This window comes from Salvelinus namaycush, chromosome 16, assembly GCF_016432855.1.
Source record: "Salvelinus namaycush isolate Seneca chromosome 16, SaNama_1.0, whole genome shotgun sequence".
NCBI classification, from domain to species: Eukaryota; Metazoa; Chordata; class Actinopteri; order Salmoniformes; family Salmonidae; genus Salvelinus; species Salvelinus namaycush.
The window spans coordinates 26714229-26736452 of NC_052322.1; the positions used below are offsets into that span (position 1 = coordinate 26714229).

Consider the following 22224-nt stretch of genomic DNA (forward strand, 5'->3'; position numbering starts at 1 on the left):
CTTTGCAAGAAGAACGATTTCCCTAATAATCCTGTTTACATGGACACATCTGAAATCAGGCTACCTATGGGACTTTTGATAAATGCAGAATATCGGCAATCAAAATAAACGTTCTACCACAGTGACCATGTTCATTTTGCTAAACCTTTTTGATTCTGGGCTCAGACATATAAAGTTTGTATGCGAAAACTATTTCTAAGATACATTTTTTCAGTTTTTCCAAACTCACTTCACTCGCGCACAAGAGGGAGGCTTGCGCTACTGGTGCTGGCACATGCGTAGATCAAATACACAGCTGCAACGTCGATTAAGCTATTTACATGTCCTAATAGTTCGATTTTGACCTTACGCCGATTAAGATAACTGTAAGCAGAGTAAGGTGTTTACATACTTGGCCTAGTGCCATAATCAGTTTAATATTGAATTATTAGTGTCCATGTAAACATACTCATTGCAGGATAACTCAACTGAGGTGGCAGTAGCTTCTGCACTCTGCCTTGAGAGAGTCCGTCTGGAACAAGATGACAGTCTCCGCTCTGCATAACAGGCATGTCTGTCTTGCATATTGGAGCAGGTTGTTGGATCTGGGCCCTTGCGTTCTTCAGGGGGCTTCCCTGTGCGTTTGCTGAGGTAAACACAGCAACCATGGCAGGCTATTTATACCCCGGTAACACCAGTGCCCTATCCTGCTTCTCAGAAGAGGAATCCGTTTCACTGTCACCTACGCACACAATAACCCAGGATAGACCACCACCCCCTGTCACCCCTCTCTCCCTCACAGTGACACCCCTCCCCTTCCCTCCCTTAATACCCACACCCATGTCTGTCTCCATTTCTCATTCTCACCACTCTTTCTATCCCTTACTCTCTCCAATGCCTTTATTTTCACTCCCTCTCATCTCAAACTCTCTTTCCTTCTCTACCAGATTTATCTTCTTCCTTCCTCCCTTCATCACCTATCCACCCCTCCATTCCGTGTGGCTCTAGTGTTACATGGCGAGCTCAGACCTCCTGAGACATGGGCGCCACCAGTGTCCCCTGGGCCCTGGCAGAGGGCCAACAGATCCTGTACCCCCTCCCCTGGTAGAGGGCCAACAGATCCTGTACCCCCTCCCCTGTACAGAGGGCCAACAGATCCTGTACCCCCTCCCCTGCACAGAGGGCCAACAGATCCTGTACCCCCTCCCTTGCACAGAGGGCCAACAGATCCTGTACCCCCTCCCCTGCACAGAGGGCCAACAGATCCTGTACCCCCTCCCCTGCACAGAGGGCAACAGATCCTGTACCCCCTCCCGTGTACAGAGGGCCAACAGATCCTGTACCCCCTCCCCTGTACAAAGGGTGGCAAGCTGTGCCCGTTTGAGTTACATATAGCACATTCAGACACAGAGCTCCACAGAGACACAGCCAGGTATTTTCAGATAAAGAAAAGACCAAACACATTTTTTTGATGAGAAAGAGTCTTATTGTCAGTATCGAGGGAAAGTGTCCTTTTGCTCTTGGGTCAAAATGCCAGTCAGCTTTTGGGTTTCTAAATTACTATTGTATTCAAAGGGTGCCTGCTTTCGTTTTGTCATTGTTTTTTGGTGTATAAAGTGAAATACGTATTTTATTGAAAAAGTCGCTCTCAAGACCCCAACTTTGATGTCTTTCACATGAAACCAAAATTTCATAGTTAAATGCACTGACACAAACGATCTTAAGTGATGGGGAATATTGCTGTTGGATAATTATTATAATATCAGCCTTAAAGCGCCAATGTGTATACATCAACCAGCATTAACTTTAGGCAGTCCACAAGAAGTTATTAAGTTAAGCTCCAGATCTGTTTTACTTTGAAGAAAAGATGTGGCTGTTTTGAAGTTTAAAGAGCTATCTATTTCAATTACACTGAATTTCACTAAAGCGATGGTAAATCTTCCCACTAAGAATATCCCAAACAATATCTGTCAAGTGAACACTCACTGAAAATAAGTAAGGCTCACCTTTGTAAGACAAATGCACTCTGGGAGCAGTCCGAGCGTCGGCATGGCAACTGTAGACACATAAACTCAGGAGAAAGAAGAGGGCTTGGGTGGTCTCCATAGCAATGACGGCAGCGTTAACCTTTGGAGTCCTACAAAGGGGAAAGGGAAAAGCATTACAGATTAACTGAATGTCACTTAAAACCATCATATAATTTGCAGACATTTAGAGAGTTCCACATCCAATGCAACATCCCTTGCACAGAAAAGTGTAGATTTGAGAAGTTAAAAAGCAGATGATACGTTTTTAAATAGCTTCCAGTCTTCTGACACTGAAATCACTCTGACCCTTGTAATAATCTGTTTGCAGGTCAGTGAGCATCTAAGCTTTCTTTGTCAGAACGAGAGTTAAGAATAAACATACCTCATTACTGAGAGATATCATTAGCATGTCAATCGCTAGAAATTCCCATTTCAAGAACACTATCAATAACAGGACAACAAAAGAGTGCGCACAATCAACTACAAACTTTGGGTACTAGTAAATATTAGGTGCCAGTTTGCCTGACACAGATTAAACCTAGTCTTTCAATAGAGATGTTTCAATAGAGATGTTTTTTTAGTTAGGACAAGGCCTAATACTGTGTCTGGGAAGCTGACACTAAGAAAACTATCCTATTTAACATATTGAGAAATTGTCAATTAAAGAATCATTGAATTGTATGACTTTGTAGGAAGCCTCATCAAGTCATCCACATTCAGAGGCTTCTTTATAACAGGGATAACCAGATAAATCGGATAACAATCAATGACAACAAGACAGAGAAGCCATAGACAGAGAACACAACCTAGTTCACATGATTCAGTTTGGGGCAATGTCTTGTTCCCGTTCCTATGACTGGGTTATTGTGAAATAGCTTGGGTCTCAGATAGCCATGGAGCAGCACAAAGTGACCATCTCTATTTGACCTGTGTGCCCTTCCCCTGTCACTGGGACAGTGGTGGAGTAAAAAAGACTGTGTGAGAGTGGGGCAACAAGGACTTCCCGGGAGTGACACACTCCAAAGGAGATTAGGAAAGTATGCACTCCGAGACTGAAAGTTCTTAAACACTGCAGCCAAATCCTGGCAGCTAATACAAATCCCAGTCACAATGTCTTGCTTTAAATCTTAAACTCCTTTAGTAAGAGACTGTCTAAAAGCAAGAGAACCGCCAATAAGGATCACACTCACTTACTCACTAAGCTTCGGAATCTAATGTAAATCAGTTCTGTTTAAGTTAGGGTGTGGGTGCTGTACTGTATTTTCCACACATATACCCAAGGTTAATGACGGGTTATCATAACTGGAACATAAACACCTTTGCCTAAGCTCAGACACACCACAAAGAAGAAGGGTTAAAAGGAGCGTGTGGCCGTCCTATCGCCTCTGACCAGAATATCAGACAACATGTCACGACGATTCTACATGTTGAATTGACGCAAACAGACACCGTTTGTAGTCACCCAGTAGGGCGATCGCTTACACAACACGGCTACTTACTGCTTTTAGCTGTTTGTTGGAAACAAACATCATTATGTTGTCATCCAGAGTCACATTATAGCACACAATATTGTACATACAGCAGATTTTTAAAGGACCAAAGAGTTTCATCTGCTTCGTGTTTTCATTTTTGCCATGGGAAAAATATTGCAATACTGGTATCATCACAGCCCTAAATGAGAATATTGCTTTTCTCTGTCAACATGCTTACATCCATACTTATCCAACACCATTACCACAGTAATAGTAGCAGTAGTAGTAGTAGTAGTAGTAGCAGCAGCAGCAGCAGCAGCAGCAGCAGCAGCAGCAGCAGCAGTAGCAGCAGCAGCAGCAGCAGTAGTAGAAGTAGTAGTAGTAGTAGCAGTAGTAGTAGTAGTAGCAGCAGTAGTAGTGGTTGTAATGCAGTAGTAGTACAGTAGTATTTTTTTACAGTACCAAAACCATAATTTTATTCCACCGTGGGAAAAAGAGCTAGTGCGTAATCACCTCACTGCTAGTTTGACTGAGTTGAGCCCCAAGTCTTACAATATCATAATACTGTTTAATTAACTCATAATAATAGGATCCATTATATGCTTGCTGTTATGCTGAATATGAGAGCAGTGGGGCCTCTGCTTGACTTGCTCAGCAACATTCTCCACAGTCTGTTGCTTCTGTATGGCCCCGGAGGGTATCAGGACATTAGGCTGCCTTTGAACATGACACATTGGATGTTTCTCAATCTGCATACTACTGTGCTCCACACTCTCATGCTCCGAGTTCATTCTCCGAGGACGTTCTCTTGAGTACGCTCTTGTGAGGACGAGATTGTGGAGAACACATAAAAATGTACATTTGAGAAGCACTGCCCACTCCCATGCTACTTACCTTTGACCAATAAAGACAAAACAAGATATCTACATAAAAAAGCAAGCTTGTAAATTCATAATTATCAGCTATATGTGAATCGTATTAATCTATACTGAACAAAAATATAAACGCAACATTCAACAATTTCAAAGATTTAACTGAGTTACAGTTCATTAAAGGAAATCAGTCAATTGAAATAAATTCATTAAGCCCTAATCTATGGATTTCACATGACTGGGCAGGGGTGCAGCCATTCAGAATTAGTTTCCCCCACAAAAGAGCTTTTTTTACAGACAGAAATACTCCTCAGTCCACAGGTGAAGAAGCCGGATGGGGAAGTCCTGGGCTGGCATCGTTACACGTGGTCTGCGGTTGTGAGGCCGGTTGGACGTACTGCCAAATTCTTTAAAGCGACGTTGGAGGGCAGCTTATGGTAGAGAAATTAACATTCAAATCTATGGCAAAGCTCTGGTAGACATTCCTGCAGTCAGCATGCCAATTGCACACGCCCTCATAACTTGAGACATCTGTGGCATTGTGTTGTGACAAAACTGCACATTTTAGAGTAGCCTTTTATTGTCCCCAGCACAAGGTGCACCTGTGTAATGATCATGCTATTTAATCCTTCTTAATCAGCTTCTATCAGCTTCTATGCCACACCTGTCAGGTGTATGGGTTATTTTCTCAAAGGAGAAAATCCTCACTAACAGGGATGTAAATAAATTTGTTGATAAAATTTGAGAGAATTCGCATTTTGTGAGTATTGAACATTTCTGGGATGTTTTATTTCAGCTCATGAAACATGGGACCAACACTTCTTGCGTTTATATTTGTTGTTCAGCGTAGCTAGCCAGCTAGTTTTACATGTAACAAACGACCTAAAACTAATGTTGATATAAAAGGTGGTAGGCCAACGATAGCCACAAATTCTTTGTGGGTAATTAGCTAGCTACCAATTCTTTGTCAGTTAGCAGCAGTCTTGGCACACTACACTGGGTATTCTTGGCAGATAAACATGCCAAAATGACCGCAGCATTTATTTAAGTATCAAGCTAAAATATTGTAGTCAGGCTACATATGTCAGGCAACTTTTCATTCAGAGTTCATTTTCTCTCGCTTCAGATCAAAACCAGCCACCATTGTTTAAAAAACACCTTTGCAAAAAAATGTATGTCAACAATCCTGGGAATATTTCAGTTGAAGCTAGATGCTTCAAAATGTGTACAAATGAAGTACATGTCTGAGAACTGCCCTCCGTGTTTCGCATACTTTATTTTGGACTCATACTCCGACTGTTCCGTGCTGCAATTTGCATGGTTGTATGCATATTGAGAAACACCCATTGTCACTGACTTGTCATTGACATCAAGACTATCACTGCAGCAAAAATGTTATCCAACTGGATCCACAAACTGGGTCTCACAGTAACACACAACATGGGAAACCGTCTTTATTTTTCTCGAACTTACTTACTTACGAACTCACTCCTTCTCTTCATTTATGTACCCATTTGTCCTACCTTTTATTTTTCTTATATATTTATTATTCCTACAAATAACATCAATGTGTAGTCAATCTGGCTCCCAAGTAAAAAATTCAAGAAATATAAACTACCGTTCAAAAGTTTGGGGTCACTTAGAAATACCCTTGTTTTTTAAAGAAAAGCACATTTTTTGTCCATTAAAATAACATCAAATTGATCAGAAATACAGTGTAGACATTGTTAATGTTGTAAGTGACTATTGTACTGCCTAGAAGGCCAGCATCCCGGAGTCACCTCTACACTGTTGACGTTGAGGCTGGTGTTTTGTGGGTACTATTTAATGAAGCTGCCAGTTGAGGACTTGTGAGGCGCCTGTTTCTCAAACTAGACACTCTAATGTACTTGTCCTCTTGCTCAGTCGTGCACCGGGGCCTCCCACTCCTCTTTCTATTCTGTTTAGAGACAGATTGTGCTGTTCTGTGAAGGGAGTAGTACACAGCGTTGTACCAGTTTCGGTGGCGCCTCTGGTGCGGGGATCGTCGCCGGAAGCTACGGACCGTAAATCATCGCCGGAGGAATCGAACCGTGGATCGTCGCCGGGGACTCCGGACCGTAGATCGTCGCCGGGGACTCCGGACCGTAGATTGTCGCCAGGAACTCCGTACTGTAGATTGTCGCCGGGGACTCCGGACCGTAGATCGTCGCAGAAGGCTCCGGACTGGGAACCCCTGCTGGAGACTCCGGACCGCAGACTGTCGCTGGAGGCTCTGGACCGCCGACCGTCGCTGGAGGCTCTGGACTGCCAACCGGCGCTGGAGGCTCTGGACTGCCGACCGCCGACCTTGGATCGTATCTGGAGGCTCCGGGCCATGGATCGTCACTGGAGGCTCCGGGCCATGGATCGTCACTGGAGGCTCCGGGCCATGGATCGTCACTGGGGGCTCCGTGCCATGGATCATCACTGGAGGCTTCGGGCCATGGATCAAATCAAATCCAAATCAAATCAAATTTTATTTGTCACATACACATGGTTAGCAGATGTTAATGCGAGTGTAGCGAAATGCTTGTGCTTCTAGTTCCGACGATGCAGTAATAATCAACAAGTAATCTAACCTAACAATTCCACAACTACTACCTTATACACGCAAGTGTAAAGGGATAAAGAATATGTACATAAAGATATATGAATGAGTGATGGTACAGAACGGCATAGGCAAGATGCAGTAGATGGTATAGAGTACAGTCTATACATATGAGATGAGGAATGTAGGGTATGTAAACATAAAGTGGCATAGTTTAAAGTGGCTAGTGATACATGTATTACATAAAGATGGCAAGATGCAGTAGATGATATAGAGTACAGTATATACATATACATATGAGATGAGTAATGTAGGGTATGTAAACATTATATTAAGTGGCATTGTTTAAAGTGGCTAGTGATACATTTTTACATAATTTCCATCAATTCCCATTATTTATTTATTTATTTATTTTAAATTTTATCCCATTTTCTCCCCAATTTTCGTGGTATCCAATCGCTAGTAATTACTATCTTGTCTCATCGCTACAACTCCCGTACAGGCTCGGGAGAGACGAAGGTTGAAAGCCATGCGTCCTCCGAAGCACAACCCAACCAAGCCGCACTGCTTCTTAACACAGCGCGCCTCCAACCCGGAAGCCAGCCGCACCAATGTGTCGGAGGAAACACCGTGTACCTGGCCCCCTTGGTTAGCGCGCATTGCGCCCGGCCCGCCACAGGAGTCGCTGGAGCGCGATGAGACAAGGATATCCCTACCGGCCAAACCCTCCCTAACCCGGACGACGCTATGCCAATTGTGCGTCGCCCCACGGACCTCCCGGTCGCGGCCGGCTGCGACAGAGCCTGGGCGCGAACCCAGAGACTCTGGTGGCGCAGTTAGCACTGCGATGCAGTGCCCTAGACCACTGCGCCACCCGGGAGGCCCTAATTCCCATTATTAAAGTGGCTGGAGTTGAGTCAGTATGTTGGCAGCCGCCACTAAATGTTAGTGGTGGCTGTTTAACAGTCTGATGGCCTTGAGATAGAAGCTGTTTTTCAGTCTCTCGGTCCCTGCTTTGATGCACCTGTACTGACCTCGCCTTCTGGATGATAGCGGGGTGAACAGGCAGTGGCTTGGGTGGTTGTTGTCCTTGATGATCTTTATGGCCTTCCTGTGACATCGGGTGGTGTAGGTGTCCTGGAGGGCAGGTAGTTTGCCCCCGGTGATGCGTTGTGCAGACCTCACTACCCTCTGGAGTGCCTTACGGTTGTGGGCGGAGCAGTTGCCGTACCAGGCGGTGATACTGGAGGCTCCGGGCCATGGATCATCACTGGAGGCTCCGGGCCATGGATCATCACTGGAGGCTTTGTGCGTGGAGCAGGCACAGGACGTACCAAGCTGGAGACACGCACTGGAGGCCGGGTGCATGGAGCTGGCACAGGATATACTGGACCGTGGAGGCGCACTGGAGGTCTGGAGCGTAGAGCTGGCACAACTCGTCCTGGACAAAGGACCACCTTCGCATGGCAAGTGTAGGGAGCTGGCACAGGACGCACTGGGCTGTGAAGGCGCACTGGAGACACAGTACGTATGGCCGGCGCAGGATATACTGGGCCGTGGAGGCGCACTGGAGGTCTGGAGCGTAGAGCTGGCACAACGCGTCCTGGACAGATGCCCACTTTAGCACGGCAAGTGCGGGGAGCTGGCACAGCACGCACCGGGCTGTGGATGCACACTGGAGACACAGTGCGTATCACCGCAAAACATGGTGCCTGCCCGGTCACACGCTCCCCACGGTGAGTACGGGGAGTTCGCTCTGGTTCAAACCCTGGCTCCGCCAACCACCCCGTGTGCCACCCCAAAACATTTTTGGGGGGCTGCCTCTCGGGCTTCCGTCGTGGTCGCGAACCCCGGTGTCGTCGTTGTTCCTCCCTCGCTGCCTCCATCTGCTCCCATGGAAGGCGATCCTTTCCGGCCTGGATCTCCTCCCACGTCCAGGATCCCTTACCGTCCAAGATATCCTCCCATGTCCAGGATGTCTGCTCCGCCTGGCCACGCTGCTTGGTCCATTTATGGTGGGATCTTCTGTTACGTTCGTCGATGGTAGGATCGAACCAAGGTGCAGCGTGGTAGGCGTACATTTTAATTTATTAAATGAACACCAAAAAAACAACAAATACAAAACGAAACGTAACGTCTAGTAGGGATAAACAGCACAGTACCAAAAACAATATCCCACAAACTATAGATGGAAAAAGGCTGCCTAAGTATGATCCCCAATCAGAGACAACGATAGACAGCTGCCTCTGATTGGGAACCATACCCGGCCAACAAAGAAATAGAAAACATAGGTTGCCCACCCTAGTCACACCCTGACCTAACCAAATAGAGAATTAAAAGGATCTCTAAGGTCAAGGCATGACAACACTATATTTCTGATCATTTTGATGTTATTTTAAAGGACAAAACATTTGCTTTTCTTTCAAAAACAAGGACATTTCTAAGTGACCCCAAACTTTTGAACGATAGTGTATATATATATATACAGTATATATCCTAAGAATTGTGGCCTTTTTTAAAAGTCAGCAAAGCATTACATAAATCATCCCTATGAGCTCGCATGACAGGGTGTTGTGGAGGAGTCTGAGTCTGCATATAGCATGTTAGCCTCTAATCACGAGCCACAGGTGACTGAGAGCATGTTATTATCATCCCAGAGAGAGCCTTGGTCTAAGAGGAAGTTCCACCTGCACATTGGAGAGTGGAGACAGAAGTATGGGCCTCGCCAATGCAAACAGACCATACTCTCAAATAGGTTGAACTGCTGAAGATAAGAGGAGATCTGGATGGTCAGATACATGGTCGCAGGGTAGGAAAGAAACAACTCCTTATGAAGAATGCACAAAAAATATGGTTGCTACTAGAACCTCAGAGGAAAAGAAGAGCAGGGTACTAAGTACTTGAGTGTGTTCACTCTCTCTAAAGTCCAACCTGGTTCAAGCATATTCATGAAACATTGGTTCTTACTGTACAATTTGCAATTAGCTATTTCTGGTTCTGCATGTTTTACAACTGATCTATTCGACCTGAGGACTAGTGCATAGATCTAATGAGATGTGCCAGACTGTACAAGCGTATCCATGCCACATAACAGGGGGGATGGGAGGAGGAAATAAAAAAAGAGAGAGAGAGAGAAAGCAAGAGAGTGGGGTGAGAGAGGGAATGGACACAAAACATGTTGGAGAGCAGAACAAATCACATGAAAAAGGTAGGATTTTCACGTTTGAGTCATGATTTTGGACCTGTGTCCACAGTAGATAAACAACAAAAAGTCATCAAGTTCCTTTCCACTGCCTCAATTCCTCTGCCAAGTGTAAGCTTGAAGACAAACAACGAGAAGCTAGCTAAACCTCAGTTTTGGGTTGTAGCGTAGTGAAATTCTCCTCAAATATAAATGTAGTTTCCGTGAAACCAGCAAAATTGCCTGCAGTGGCTTGCAAAGGGCATTCAGTCTTTCAAGTGACTGGATAGCAGAAGGAGTATGTCATGGAGCAAAGATGGGTGAAACATTTTCAACAGAACAGTCATTTCTAGACACAGGGAACATCATAATGGACAATCGAGCACTAGCTCTGCTTATGATGTCATAGATGCTCCTGTGTGGTCAGATGTGGTTGCTTCATAGGCAATGCAATGACCAGTGGTGAAAAGTCCATGGAAATAATGTGAGGTTCACAGCTGTATTCTGGAGTTAGTTCCAAATGACTAACAGTTCACATTAGAAGTCTAGATAGGGGTGGTCCTATCAATGCAAACCACAATTGCGATAAGGAATGCACAGATCCACAGAACGAGACAAACAAAGGAATGCATCAAAGGATCCCTCATATGGAACTCAATGAAGGAGGAATGAAATTAAACAAGCTAGTACAGACTTTTCAAGCAAAGTTTTACATGTTTATTTTGTCTGAGACTCCATTTCAGTCCCAAAAATATTTGTCTTATAAATGTAAAAAATAAAATGTGTTTCTTCAACGTTAGTTTAATAAGTGAACCCGCCATGTTGGCGTTGCAACAAAATCCTGGATCCCGTAATCCAACCTGTCATAGGTTTAAGCCGACAGAAGGGTGGCTATGGCTCCTGAAAACATGTCAACATCTATCTCACACACTACTGTCTGTCCACATCTCACGATGCAATCAGAGTCATTAAAGTAGTGCAGAAAGAGCTGTGTGCTGCACCCTAGAGAAAACATGTTGGGGCCTGAAAACCTGCGACAGCTGATACAACTTTTCACACCATTATTGTCCCATAAAAAAACAGAGACAGGCGATACTTGAGGGCTAATCCTCGATCTTAGCATACTGTATAATGATTACATTAATCACTAACAGTTACACAGCAAATGGATGTTGCAACGGCACAGGAATTCGCCAACATACATGGCTTTCCTTGAGGCATGAATGTATTGAATAAGTCATATCAAATTGATTTCTATTTGTCTCAAGCATTTTCTTTTTAATCAATGGCCTTCACTTTGGTATAACCAGAGATAATAGAGTACTGTACTTGAGTTTATAATTTGCAGCCTGCTCCCTGATTGTGCATACTCTCATCATTCTACATCTGGGCAACTGTAATTTGACCCAGAATCCACTAAGTATACAAACTGTAATTTTACCCAGAATGCACTAAGTATACAAACTGTAATTTGACCCAGAATGCACTAGTATACAAACAAAGACTAAAGAGGGCAGAAGTTTACCCAGGACTTTGAGGGTTTAGTGTCCATAAAGGATGGTGATACATTTCCAAAAGCCAACATTCATAGTAATCCTCCTGATCTTGGTTTTATTTGTTTCGTATAACCGATAGGTTTATGGAGGTTATTTTTTCCTAAAGGCACTTTCCTGGCTGGAAAGCTGTGGATATGGACGGAAAAATATAAAGGCATAAAATGTGTGGGTCATAAGGCTGTTTGAATCCTTCCTGCAGATTTGAAGTGCAGATTAGGAGCTGGTTGAAGTGACATATTGCATATGGTTTTCTAGGGCACATGGTCACAGGGGAAAAGGAAAAAGGTGCCTACGAGGGGCTTGTGTATATCACCATGCATACTGCATCTCCAACAGTACAGGGACCATAGAGATAAAACTAGCTATACAAAACGAGTGTTTTATCTCTATGACTGGGCCCGCTAGCTTGGCCAACAATTAGTCCCTGATGTTGGTCCGAGTGGTCGTCCCCATGCAGCACCTCACCACACGCGCCGATCGGGGACAGGGCTGTCAACGTGACAGCTCATTAGCACGGCCTCTTGGAAAGAAAGCTGCGACAGGCTTGGAGGGCGGCCCCAGGAGGGACGGAGACCGCCAGCATGGGTCAATGGGGGTAATGTTTCCACATCGTCTGCCGAAAACCTAATCATTATTTACCTAAGCCCAACCCTTGCTGTTAGCGCCATCTACCCAACACCAGGTGGGTTTCTTTCTCTCTTTTTGTCTGTCTCGTTCTCTCTCTATCTCTGGAATGGCAACAGCACATGCCATATAGATCATAGGATAATGAAAGTCAAACAAATACCCCTGTGAAACTTTTTCTAATACAATGCTGTATCACCTATCAGGAACCGTACAACATTACTGTGTGGAGTGACAGACCTGTGCCTCCCTGCCTGTTCTCTCTTGGTCTGTTTCAGTATCAACACGTGTCAACACCTATTTAATTCTGTGGAGGGTACAGCATGTTTCATCCTCGCTCAGGGGACAAATGCTTGGCCAGTCAGAGGGCCTCCGACTCACAGCAGAAATATTTCATTCACAGACTGTCAATGCCTCCACTCCACTTGCGGATGCACCTGCGCCGTAGTACCTGAGACTTTTAATCAATCATGATTCCTATTTCTGACGCGTCACAAGAACAGTCTGTTTGGTGAACCATGACACCATGCATCCAAAGCATACATAGCGTATTATGTTTGTAGGGAGTGTCTCCTGTTAATCTGATGTCTCTTTTGTCACTTTTGGCTCCATGTGTTATGACTTCATTGCCTAAATCAAGAGCCCAGTGTTCTAGAACCCAATTGTGTGTTTGAGGAGAGGAAAGTGCTGCTATCCTATGGACTGTCCGGTGGCTCCTCTCCAGTAGCAGCTGTAACCAGGCTCCCTCCACACAGGTCTAGGGTCCAATATGTAATCCAGGCCAAGTGGTGAACTTTGGAGTTGACCGTTAAGCTCCTGCGCGTCTAAATACTGGATTCAGCACATCCCTTCAAAGGCTGTTAAGCTCCCGCTGTCTTATCTGCTCCTCTTTGAAGTACTACACTTCCATGACCATGACCATGTCTCCTGTAGCTCCACAATAGGCCTGTCAGCAAGCACAATACTCAGGACAAGTAGTGGGTGAGAGAAGGACTGACTGAACTTCAATTTGAAACTAATTTGTTACTTTTCGAGAAGAAAAACTACAAACATTTGAAAGGATCCAGTTTCCTTCAAAGTGTTACTGGCAGCATAGCCTTAATTTCTAGGCTATTTCACAAGGAAAGTGTCACACTTGGCAAACTCAGTGAATTTAAGGAATGAGTTGCCTATATTTTCAACTACAACAAAAAGCATGGTAGCTGCTGGCGTCAACACAATTGAAGTTTTCAAAAATGCTACATTAGAAAAACGATGACTGAACATACTAGCTAGCTAGCTAAGTCATAGTCCTTGAAATGTCACCTGTCATTCAGGTGTAACCAGAGCTATATGTGTTAGCTAGCATATACTTGTTCCACTGTGCCCAAGCCCACTCTTTGATAAAATGATATCCACAAGATTACGGTGTCTGGCTACAAGACTACTGGCAGCAACAACAAAAAAGACATTTAGAAGATACATTTGCATCTGCTTTTGTTTGTGTCAACTAAAAATCGGAAGAGCTCCAAAGATACTCTCAAACAATGTTGGCAAACATTGCTGTTTCCCTGAATCTTGAAGGACAGTGAGGGCAAGGGGACAACACATGGATGCCCCCTGCCCTCCCCCTTATGTGATAGCACAAAAGGGGAGCATTTGCGTCACCCCACATTTATGCAGTCCACAGTTCCTCCCTTTCCTGTCTCTGTCAGTAATCCAGCCCCCCAAAACTCATTCCCTCAAAGTGGAGGTCATGTGTGCTGTAATGGTACAAAATGAGCGAGGGAGCATTAGAGAGCTATTTTGCAAAAAAAGAGAGGGCGATCTATGGACACCCTCCTGTCACATTCCAACACCTGTTTCAAATGGGCTTACTCTTTTGATTTACACAATAAACACTGGATTCCTTTGCAATTACTAAAACTTCTTGCACTACTATTTATATCCTACAGCTGTTTTCCAGCATTGGATTGGCTTATGACAGAGCATCATTTTATTTATTTTTATTTTTTACATGCATGTTTGTTTTTGCCAGACCCAAATCCTGGTTTAACAGACCTTCAGAAAGGTTGCCGTGTTTAGATATAGATTTCACACACATTAAAGTCAAGTACAGTCAAGGCACATCCAGAATCCTATGTTTAATTGAACATTCTTTATTAAAATCAGAACATAGAAAATGTAACACTGAACTCTAAAACAACAGTACATAGTATCCAAGTCCACAAGAGCTTGAGTCTACGGGCCAAGAGACCAGTGAAAAGTGAGCCAATCAAAGTGAGGCCCAGCGACACCAGACATGATGAATGGCTCTCTAGATTTACACAGTCGCTGGCTACATCTTCACTCAGTAAAAGGCTTGAAGAATGGTGCATTGGGTTCCAAGAATTTACTTCAGTTCGAGTACAGTGGATACAGAGGCCTAGCACCAGGCCCTCCATGCCTATACTCCATGCCTGTCTGAAAAAGACTGTCTCTACCTCTGGCAGGAGGCCAAGAATCTTCAGAATGGAGGCTTAATAACCCGCGGGCTGACAGCTGCATGGATTAGCTCCCCTTGCCTGCTGTCATTGACGCCCCCTGTATTGTGCCTTTCCCTGTAAAAGTGGCACCAGATTTAGGAAGGATGGTAGGGAGGGGAGAGGGAGGGGGATAACATTCTAAAGTCAAGTCAGGTGCTTCTGCTTTTGAAGTCCTGGTGACAGGCACAAGTGCTGTGTGGCTGGCAGTATACAATATATATATGGTATAAATAGTATATGATCAGTCTGATACTTTCTCTGACTGTCAGTGGGGCTGACATTGATAATAAAAGAGAACTCTGCCCCTTGCTCACCTGAGAGCTACTTGTCTTTTTCATGCAGTGCCACATTGTCTTTGATGTGGTGAGGTCAAATTCAAGGATTCAAAAAGAGTGCTGTCCGGAGTAATGCAAAGAACATGCCAGGTTCTGCAATTTTCTTCCTGTATCATACAGTCTAGGGTATTGTGTTTAGCCACAAAATAATTGGGGGAAAAAGAAACCCCAAGACAAAAACGACAAAAACATTTGAGAAATTATTTAACCATGGTACTGCTCATAAAATTAAATATGGCACCAACAGTAGCGGGCCTATATATTTTAAGTCTGCCACACTCACTGGTATCCCCAACAATCACTCTCTTCCCCCCTTCCCCCTCCTCTTAACCTCTAGGGCCCAGGCTGGCCCTCATTTGACCCCAGCAAAACTCACTGAGGCTGTCATGACAACCGTCTCAAGAGACCGGTTGTATTTGTGGTGAGTTGGAGCCTGGCAACTGCTTGAATGCCCCAAATCCTTGATGACAAATTTAAGGCAGGGAGAGTGTCAGGGAAAGTGATGACGAACCATAGCCAGGTCCATATCTGAACATATATCTACATGACACCAGCTTTGTGGTTGGCTTCTGATGCACTGTGGATCACCTCCAGTTGTTACCCTACATCAAACGTCAAGATGGAACATTTAAAGGTAGCGAAGTGATGTTGCCAAGAGCAGCACCACAGATATTGAGATGAGCGAGATGCAAGACTTCGCTCTCACACAGTCACACACAGTATCTGCGCATGTGCATGGGTTTGCTTCACACTGTTCACAGCGTGGTAGCCAGGGCACCAAAACAGCGGAGAAGTTGAGCCTATGCTGTTTACTTTATGCATCTATGTCATATCATTGAAGCTACCTTCAATTCATGTACTTAGTTGTATATCTGCTACATAGAGAGGCATATTATAAGCATCATACATGTATAGGGCCTTATAAAATCTGTTTTATTTTTTGCTTGATTTTGTTTTGTTTTCCCTGTGTTCCAGTTTCACCGTTTAGTTTTTCCAAGTTCCCGTTTTCCCGTTTTTTTCCTTCAGGTTTTCGCTCTCAAAATTACACCTTCTAAGTCGACAACAATGCTTAAACTACATCAGGAGACCACTTTTGAGGTCTGGGAATTTTCTTTTTAAATGTTGATTTTTGGGTGTAGTTACCCTTTAATTCCAGTGTGCACCTAGCAAGAGGCTGTTGTTTAGCTGTGTTTTTGTAGCACACATGTGATGGTAGAGTTTGCGAAACAAATACCCACTGGATAATCATGATATCATTCTGCCATGTAAGCATAGGCTACTTTGTAGTTAACATTTAATTTAGAAGGTTTTTGAGAAAGCTTTTCCATCTACCAGAAGACTTTCATTAGCATCATCGCTAACGGCTGCACAAAGGGGTAGACTCGCACCCACCGCACATACACATAGAGAGGGAATTATCGTTGCCTCTTACAGAAAGTTGCAGGAAATACGAATCACTGATGCATTCGGTTCATGCTTTATGATAAACTTGGCCAAATGAACACATTTTCAATACATTTAGTTTATTTCCTACTAAGTTCAATACATTTTTGATTAGTGTCGAATTCCGTTTTAATGTATGGATTCGGTGATTCCATCCACATTCTCCGCATGGCAGATTTTATAGAGTCCTTCTTATAATAAGACATTATAAAGGCTTATACGTGGTTATAACAAGTAATACAGCATTATACCTCTCTACTTTATGTAAAGTGTTACTAACTTTAATAACAACTTCCTTAGTATAGCACCTTCATACACGCAACACAAAATGATTTACATACAGTACAAAAATGAAACAAATCGTTTTGCCAAGGTTTGCAAAGTAGGGATAAATATGTCCCAGTAAACCTACCAATTGTTTATCCCTGCAATAAAGTTTGTAAATGCTGAGATTCCCCCTAAACTGAAATGTTTCAAAATATATATATTTTTTACCTTTCTTTAACTAGGCAAGTCAGTTAAGAACAAATTCTTATTTACAATGACAGCCTAGGAACAGTGGGTTAACTGCCTTGTTCAGGGGAAGAACGACAGATTTTTACCTTGTCAGGTCAGGGATTTGATCTAGCAACCTTTCGTTTACTGGCCCAACATTCTAACCTGCCGGGGTGTCAGGTAGCCTAGCATAATTAAAAGCATAATGCCACAAATATACATCAGGTGCGACAGTAAATTACACAAGTCAAAATATATTTTATTGCAAAATGTCAGACAGATTGCTTTTCTCTTTCTTTCTCCTTACACTCTCACCTGTCTATCTAATCTGCAGGGATTCTTGGAGATGTTATGGCAATATATTTTGAAGAGCTAAGATAAACACTAAGATAAAAGTTAAAGGTAAAAGGTAAAACTGTCAAATAAAAATAGAGATATTTTGCAGTTGGACAAACATGACTTAGGGGCCATAAACATAGTAGCAATGAAAATTGTTGCTCACAATGTCTCAACCAACCATTGCCAGGCGACTGTGCCAGGACTCAACGATAAGTCAAAGTTGGATAGGTGGTTTTGCTAAATAAAATGAACCTACACTGGAGTATGAGAACCTACACAAAGCCTGTTTCTATTTCAAACAGAAGGGGAGATAAAGTTTTAGGAAACAGAATGGCTTTGAGTCAAGCAAGGCTCAACATGAGAGATTGGAGTATAGACTATACAGAGAGACATGCTAAACAAAAGTAAAAGTTTGCTGTTCAGATAAGAGGAAAACGTTCATAGAAGTGCATATTAACAAGAGACATTAATGACCATACAGATATGGATTATTTTAAATTCTGGTTCTGAAAATAATGCAATTTAAAAGCTGCAGAGAGACATTTCATAATCCTACACTCAATCTATTTAATACCCCTTTGCACTCCCATAATCTTTTCACTTCAAACTCAATTCCATAATTCATTCTATATTCCAATACACCTAACATATGATTTCTTTCATGTTTTCAAACTTTCAACTCTGACTTTCAAGCATTTACCTAACCTTAGCATATTTACAACTTTCTGAGGGCAAAGAAAATGCACGAATAATGCAGAATCCAACTTGTACACGGGGTGTTGAGAAATAGAATGGAATATTCACAATGATTAATTTACACAATGATTCAAATTGGAAGCGACAATGTGATAAAAATATCAAGTTCATTCCACAAATAGGGGCAAAAACTAACAACTACCAGCATTATGACATGTGCAGTGTTAAAGCACCTGTCAAGACAACATAATGAGGTCTCATAGACATTCAGAATTGATAGGAGCTGTCTATAGCTGCATTTGAAGCTAATGTCTGACTAGTACTACTAAAACGAGACATTAACATTTGCTGCATTGTCAAATGTCGAATATGAGAGGAAAATGTATTTGTGAAACAACCATGGCAATATGAAAGTGCACGGTGTTAATATGGTTACCGTGTTATTAATGGTATGTTTGTAGCGGTAGCTACAACGTAAATATTTAAGGGCCATAATCTGCATTTTAACCATTCAGATACATTTTCCATGGATTGCACGTGTGAGCAATTAAAGCTATCATTACTTTATTTCCCCCCCTTTTCCGCAACACATTTAAAATGCAAAACTATTACATGATTTCACTAAAATGATAGATGTCCAACCGTGGCTGTAAAGGGCGAAAACCACTGAGAGCTTTTTCATGTTTTTCCTCATGTATTTGTCGAGGCCCTCACACCTAGCACAAAGCTAGAACACTGTTTGACAAACTAAAATAGAAGGAGCAACTTAGAAAATGTTGCGGATTTTTTTTGTTGCTGTAAATTCATATGGATGTTTTTATTTTTTTATTTCCTTGTCAGAAATTACAGTGTCCCTGCTGGTGTTTTTTCAGCTTTATGTCATTTGTTCATAAGGTACTGGTGTAGACTTACCAGTGTCATAGGGGATAGTGTGTAGGTAGGGAACAATTTGCAGCATGACCACAGGTCACAGGACCACACAACTTGTGAAGAACTAGTAGGCCTACACTGAACAAAGCCCCTATTTATCTCTTAGATTAAACACAACATAAACAGCACTATCAGACGGGGCCCTATACTAATAATAGTCTAGCTAAGAGGATAATAATATGTTCTGACATTATTTGAGTATGGGCAGATAGCCTATGTCACAAAAAGTGTTGTGCTTTTAACTTAAAATGCATTATTCATAAGCACGTCTGCCAGGGAGGCAGAGTATGAATTATACATAGGCCCACTAAGAGGGGAACATATAATGTGCATTTTGAAACCTCATCTCTGGTCCTCAAAAAGTTTGCTCATGAGTTTGTTTAATGAAAATAACATCACTCAGGTGGATGTGTACCTGCCATGTGGGGAGTGAATTCATAGCCTAGTTTACTACCAGAATGATCAGTCAGATCAGTAAAGCTAAAATGAGATGATAGAGAACATAATAAACGCCCCATCATCAGGAAAGTTGGCATATTTGAAAATGTGGGGACTGAGGAAACGTCAGAGCATGTGGTATCATTTGCCATAATTTGATCATGTTGAGGGAGGCTGATGGGGCAAAACCTAAGGTTGAACCCCATCTTTGAAAGCTTAGTAAAGCCTTTATAACCTTTTTATACTGGTTTTTATAGATGCTTCATGTCATTCATAAGCGGCATATGCATGCTATAAGGATGGTAAGGGTTTTGCCACATTTGTCAAAGCAGTACACGTAGGTTTACACCTTTTTTATAACAACATTTCTATTGTATGATTTACAAATTATTTCTGACGTATAAAGATTTGATGAGTTATAAGCTTTATAAGTATAGCGTAGCCTATGCTCTAACTGCGACTGAAGATGTCAAAGGCCAATATGGACTACAATGGGGTTGAAAGAAAAGTAACTAGCCTAGTTTTGCAGACAAGAATGGGACTTTACCCGTGACAAAAGGTGCTCTAAACAGAAATGAATAACAAACTCACTTGCAATGCAGGTATGCTCAGTCGGCGTCGTCGATAGACAGTAGATGTCACATTCTGTGGCGTTGTTTAGCCTTCCGAAAATGATAACGTTTGAAATCTGCCTCCAAACTAATAGTAGAACATGTGTATCACCGTAGGCAATGTAAACGTGTAATACTGCTTCACGTAGACCCACAGCTTGGTAAGGTTTCGCAAGTTGTCAAAAAGTTTGCTTCATGCAAAGAGAGCACTTTTCCTCAAATTACATGCATGGAAATTACGTGATGCTTTAGAAATCTCTCACGTTTTCATTTAAGTCATCTTCCTCTGAAAACTCCGGAATGACAAATCCAGGCATAGACAAATCCAGGAAATATTAACACTTAAAATAGTAAAATAGTCTGGCAGGTGTTAGGCTCTATGCGTTTGTTCTTCCTCCACCGCTCTCTGAGCTCTAGTGTTCAAGCCGCTTGTCCCATTCTTGCTACCTCTCAAGCCAACCGTGTCACAGTTAATTAACTACCTCAGTGCCAGTCAGAGTGAAACTGTAGAACTGGCCGTTTTTCCCCTCTAGCAAGACCAACGTGAGACACTCTTTCTGTCCTGTTTTTATTTGCATTTCAAAACTAAACTATTTTGAAAAAATGTTTTATCAAATCTGTACAAAATGGGTAATCAGAAAAGACAACTTAATCCAGATAAATCTAAATGTGAATTACTGCCTTATAGTAATAAACAGACTTTTTAATTGACCACATGATGTACATGATAATTGTAATGTCAATAGGCCTAACAAACAATTGAAATAGGTAGCCTACCAGTTCCCTATGGTACCAACATTTTTAAAAAGCATGTATGTTTAGCAAACACTCCTAAGTAATTCACAGGGCCTCTCATCAACATGGAGTCTGTTGTCCCTTCTTAAGGAGTTTAGATGGATTTGACAATGAGGGAGAAAGGGAGGAATGAGAGAGGCCCCTGAGTTCATGCTGTGCAATTCAAGAAAGATGTTGCTGCTGTCATTGTTCATTTGGCACGTTAGGGCACTGGGAAAAAGCCAGTGTCTGGGAATTCCAGAGATTCCTGCATGGCGGTCCAGCTTGGTGGCATGCACCCAGAATCACTTTGCTCCGCTGGAGTCTCCATAAAACGGGAGAGGAGAGACAGGGCAACCATGAGGGGGGAATAAGACGGGCATTCACACACTGCAAAGCCATTCGTACCCTGCCTGTGTACTCCTAAAACAAATCAGCAGTCTCCATTGCTCATTGTGCAAAATTGTACCGTAGCTAACCTTAAACACTACGAAGCAAGATCTTAGTGAAACGTCTTCCTTAGTGAATAACTGAAAGGCAATGACAAATGGGGGGTGCCCTGATGTCATCTGTGTTTATCTACTACACTTAGATAAAAAAGGTGCTATCTAGAACCTAAAAGGTTTCTTTGGCTGTCCCCATAGGTGAACCCTTCTTGGTACTAGGTAGAACCCTTTTGGTTCCAGGTAGAACCCTTTTGGGTACCTTGTAGAACCGTTTCCACAGCCGAAGAACCCTTTTGGAACCCTTTAAAAAAAAAGTTTTCCAAAAAGGAATGATGATTCATCATCATTGTGACCAAGGGTGTCATTTCTTGGTCCACCTACTCCACAGCCTTCCATATCCGCTCCACACACTACAGTTCTGGGAAGTATTGTGCACTGGGAACTAAGCTTTCCTTTTTGAGGAAGTGACTTATACATTACAGGATACAGTTCCAAATCGGTAGTGAACACCACTTACTATATACTAGTACTGGCTTCACTATTTACACTTGTTTTAAAGTTTTCCAGCAAACAGTCATCTAACAAAATCTTAATGGATTTTGTTCTGAGTCAGTGTACCCCTGAAAGTGTAGGAATATAAATATAGCCACATCTTAGGGGAGATCATCCTGACGTTTCATAGAACAATAGCTACAGTATGACTGATGATGGGGCTGTGACTTTGTGTGATCCTTATGTCAACTAGCCCAAAGGAAATGTATTATTTGTGGCTACCACCTGCCTTTATTCATTTTGGGATGACAGAGAACGATGGAGAATTTTACTTTAATTGAACGTAATGACAGCTAAACTCTCCCCCTTTAGTAATCTACACGCTGCTGATATATCAAGTTATTGTGTTTTATTGTGTTTTGTTTAGATGTTAAGATTTAG

The 22224-nt window shown here is 42.6% G+C and overlaps 1 protein-coding gene across 1 annotated transcript in view; it reads right to left on the bottom strand.

Annotated features, from left to right (window-relative positions):
* The window catches only part of sema3gb (sema domain, immunoglobulin domain (Ig), short basic domain, secreted, (semaphorin) 3Gb), a 45970-nt gene extending 25511 nt beyond the window's left edge, over positions 1-20459 (bottom strand). Inside the window, exons 1-2 of the mRNA XM_039010924.1 lie at positions 20052-20459; positions 1986-2116 (exon numbers count right to left, since the gene is read on the bottom strand). Coding sequence (XP_038866852.1) covers positions 1986-2085 — 100 coding nt within the window. The 5' untranslated portion in view covers positions 2086-2116; positions 20052-20459. The remainder of the gene's footprint in view (positions 1-1985; positions 2117-20051) is intronic.
* Positions 20460-22224: the final 1765 nt, after the last annotated feature.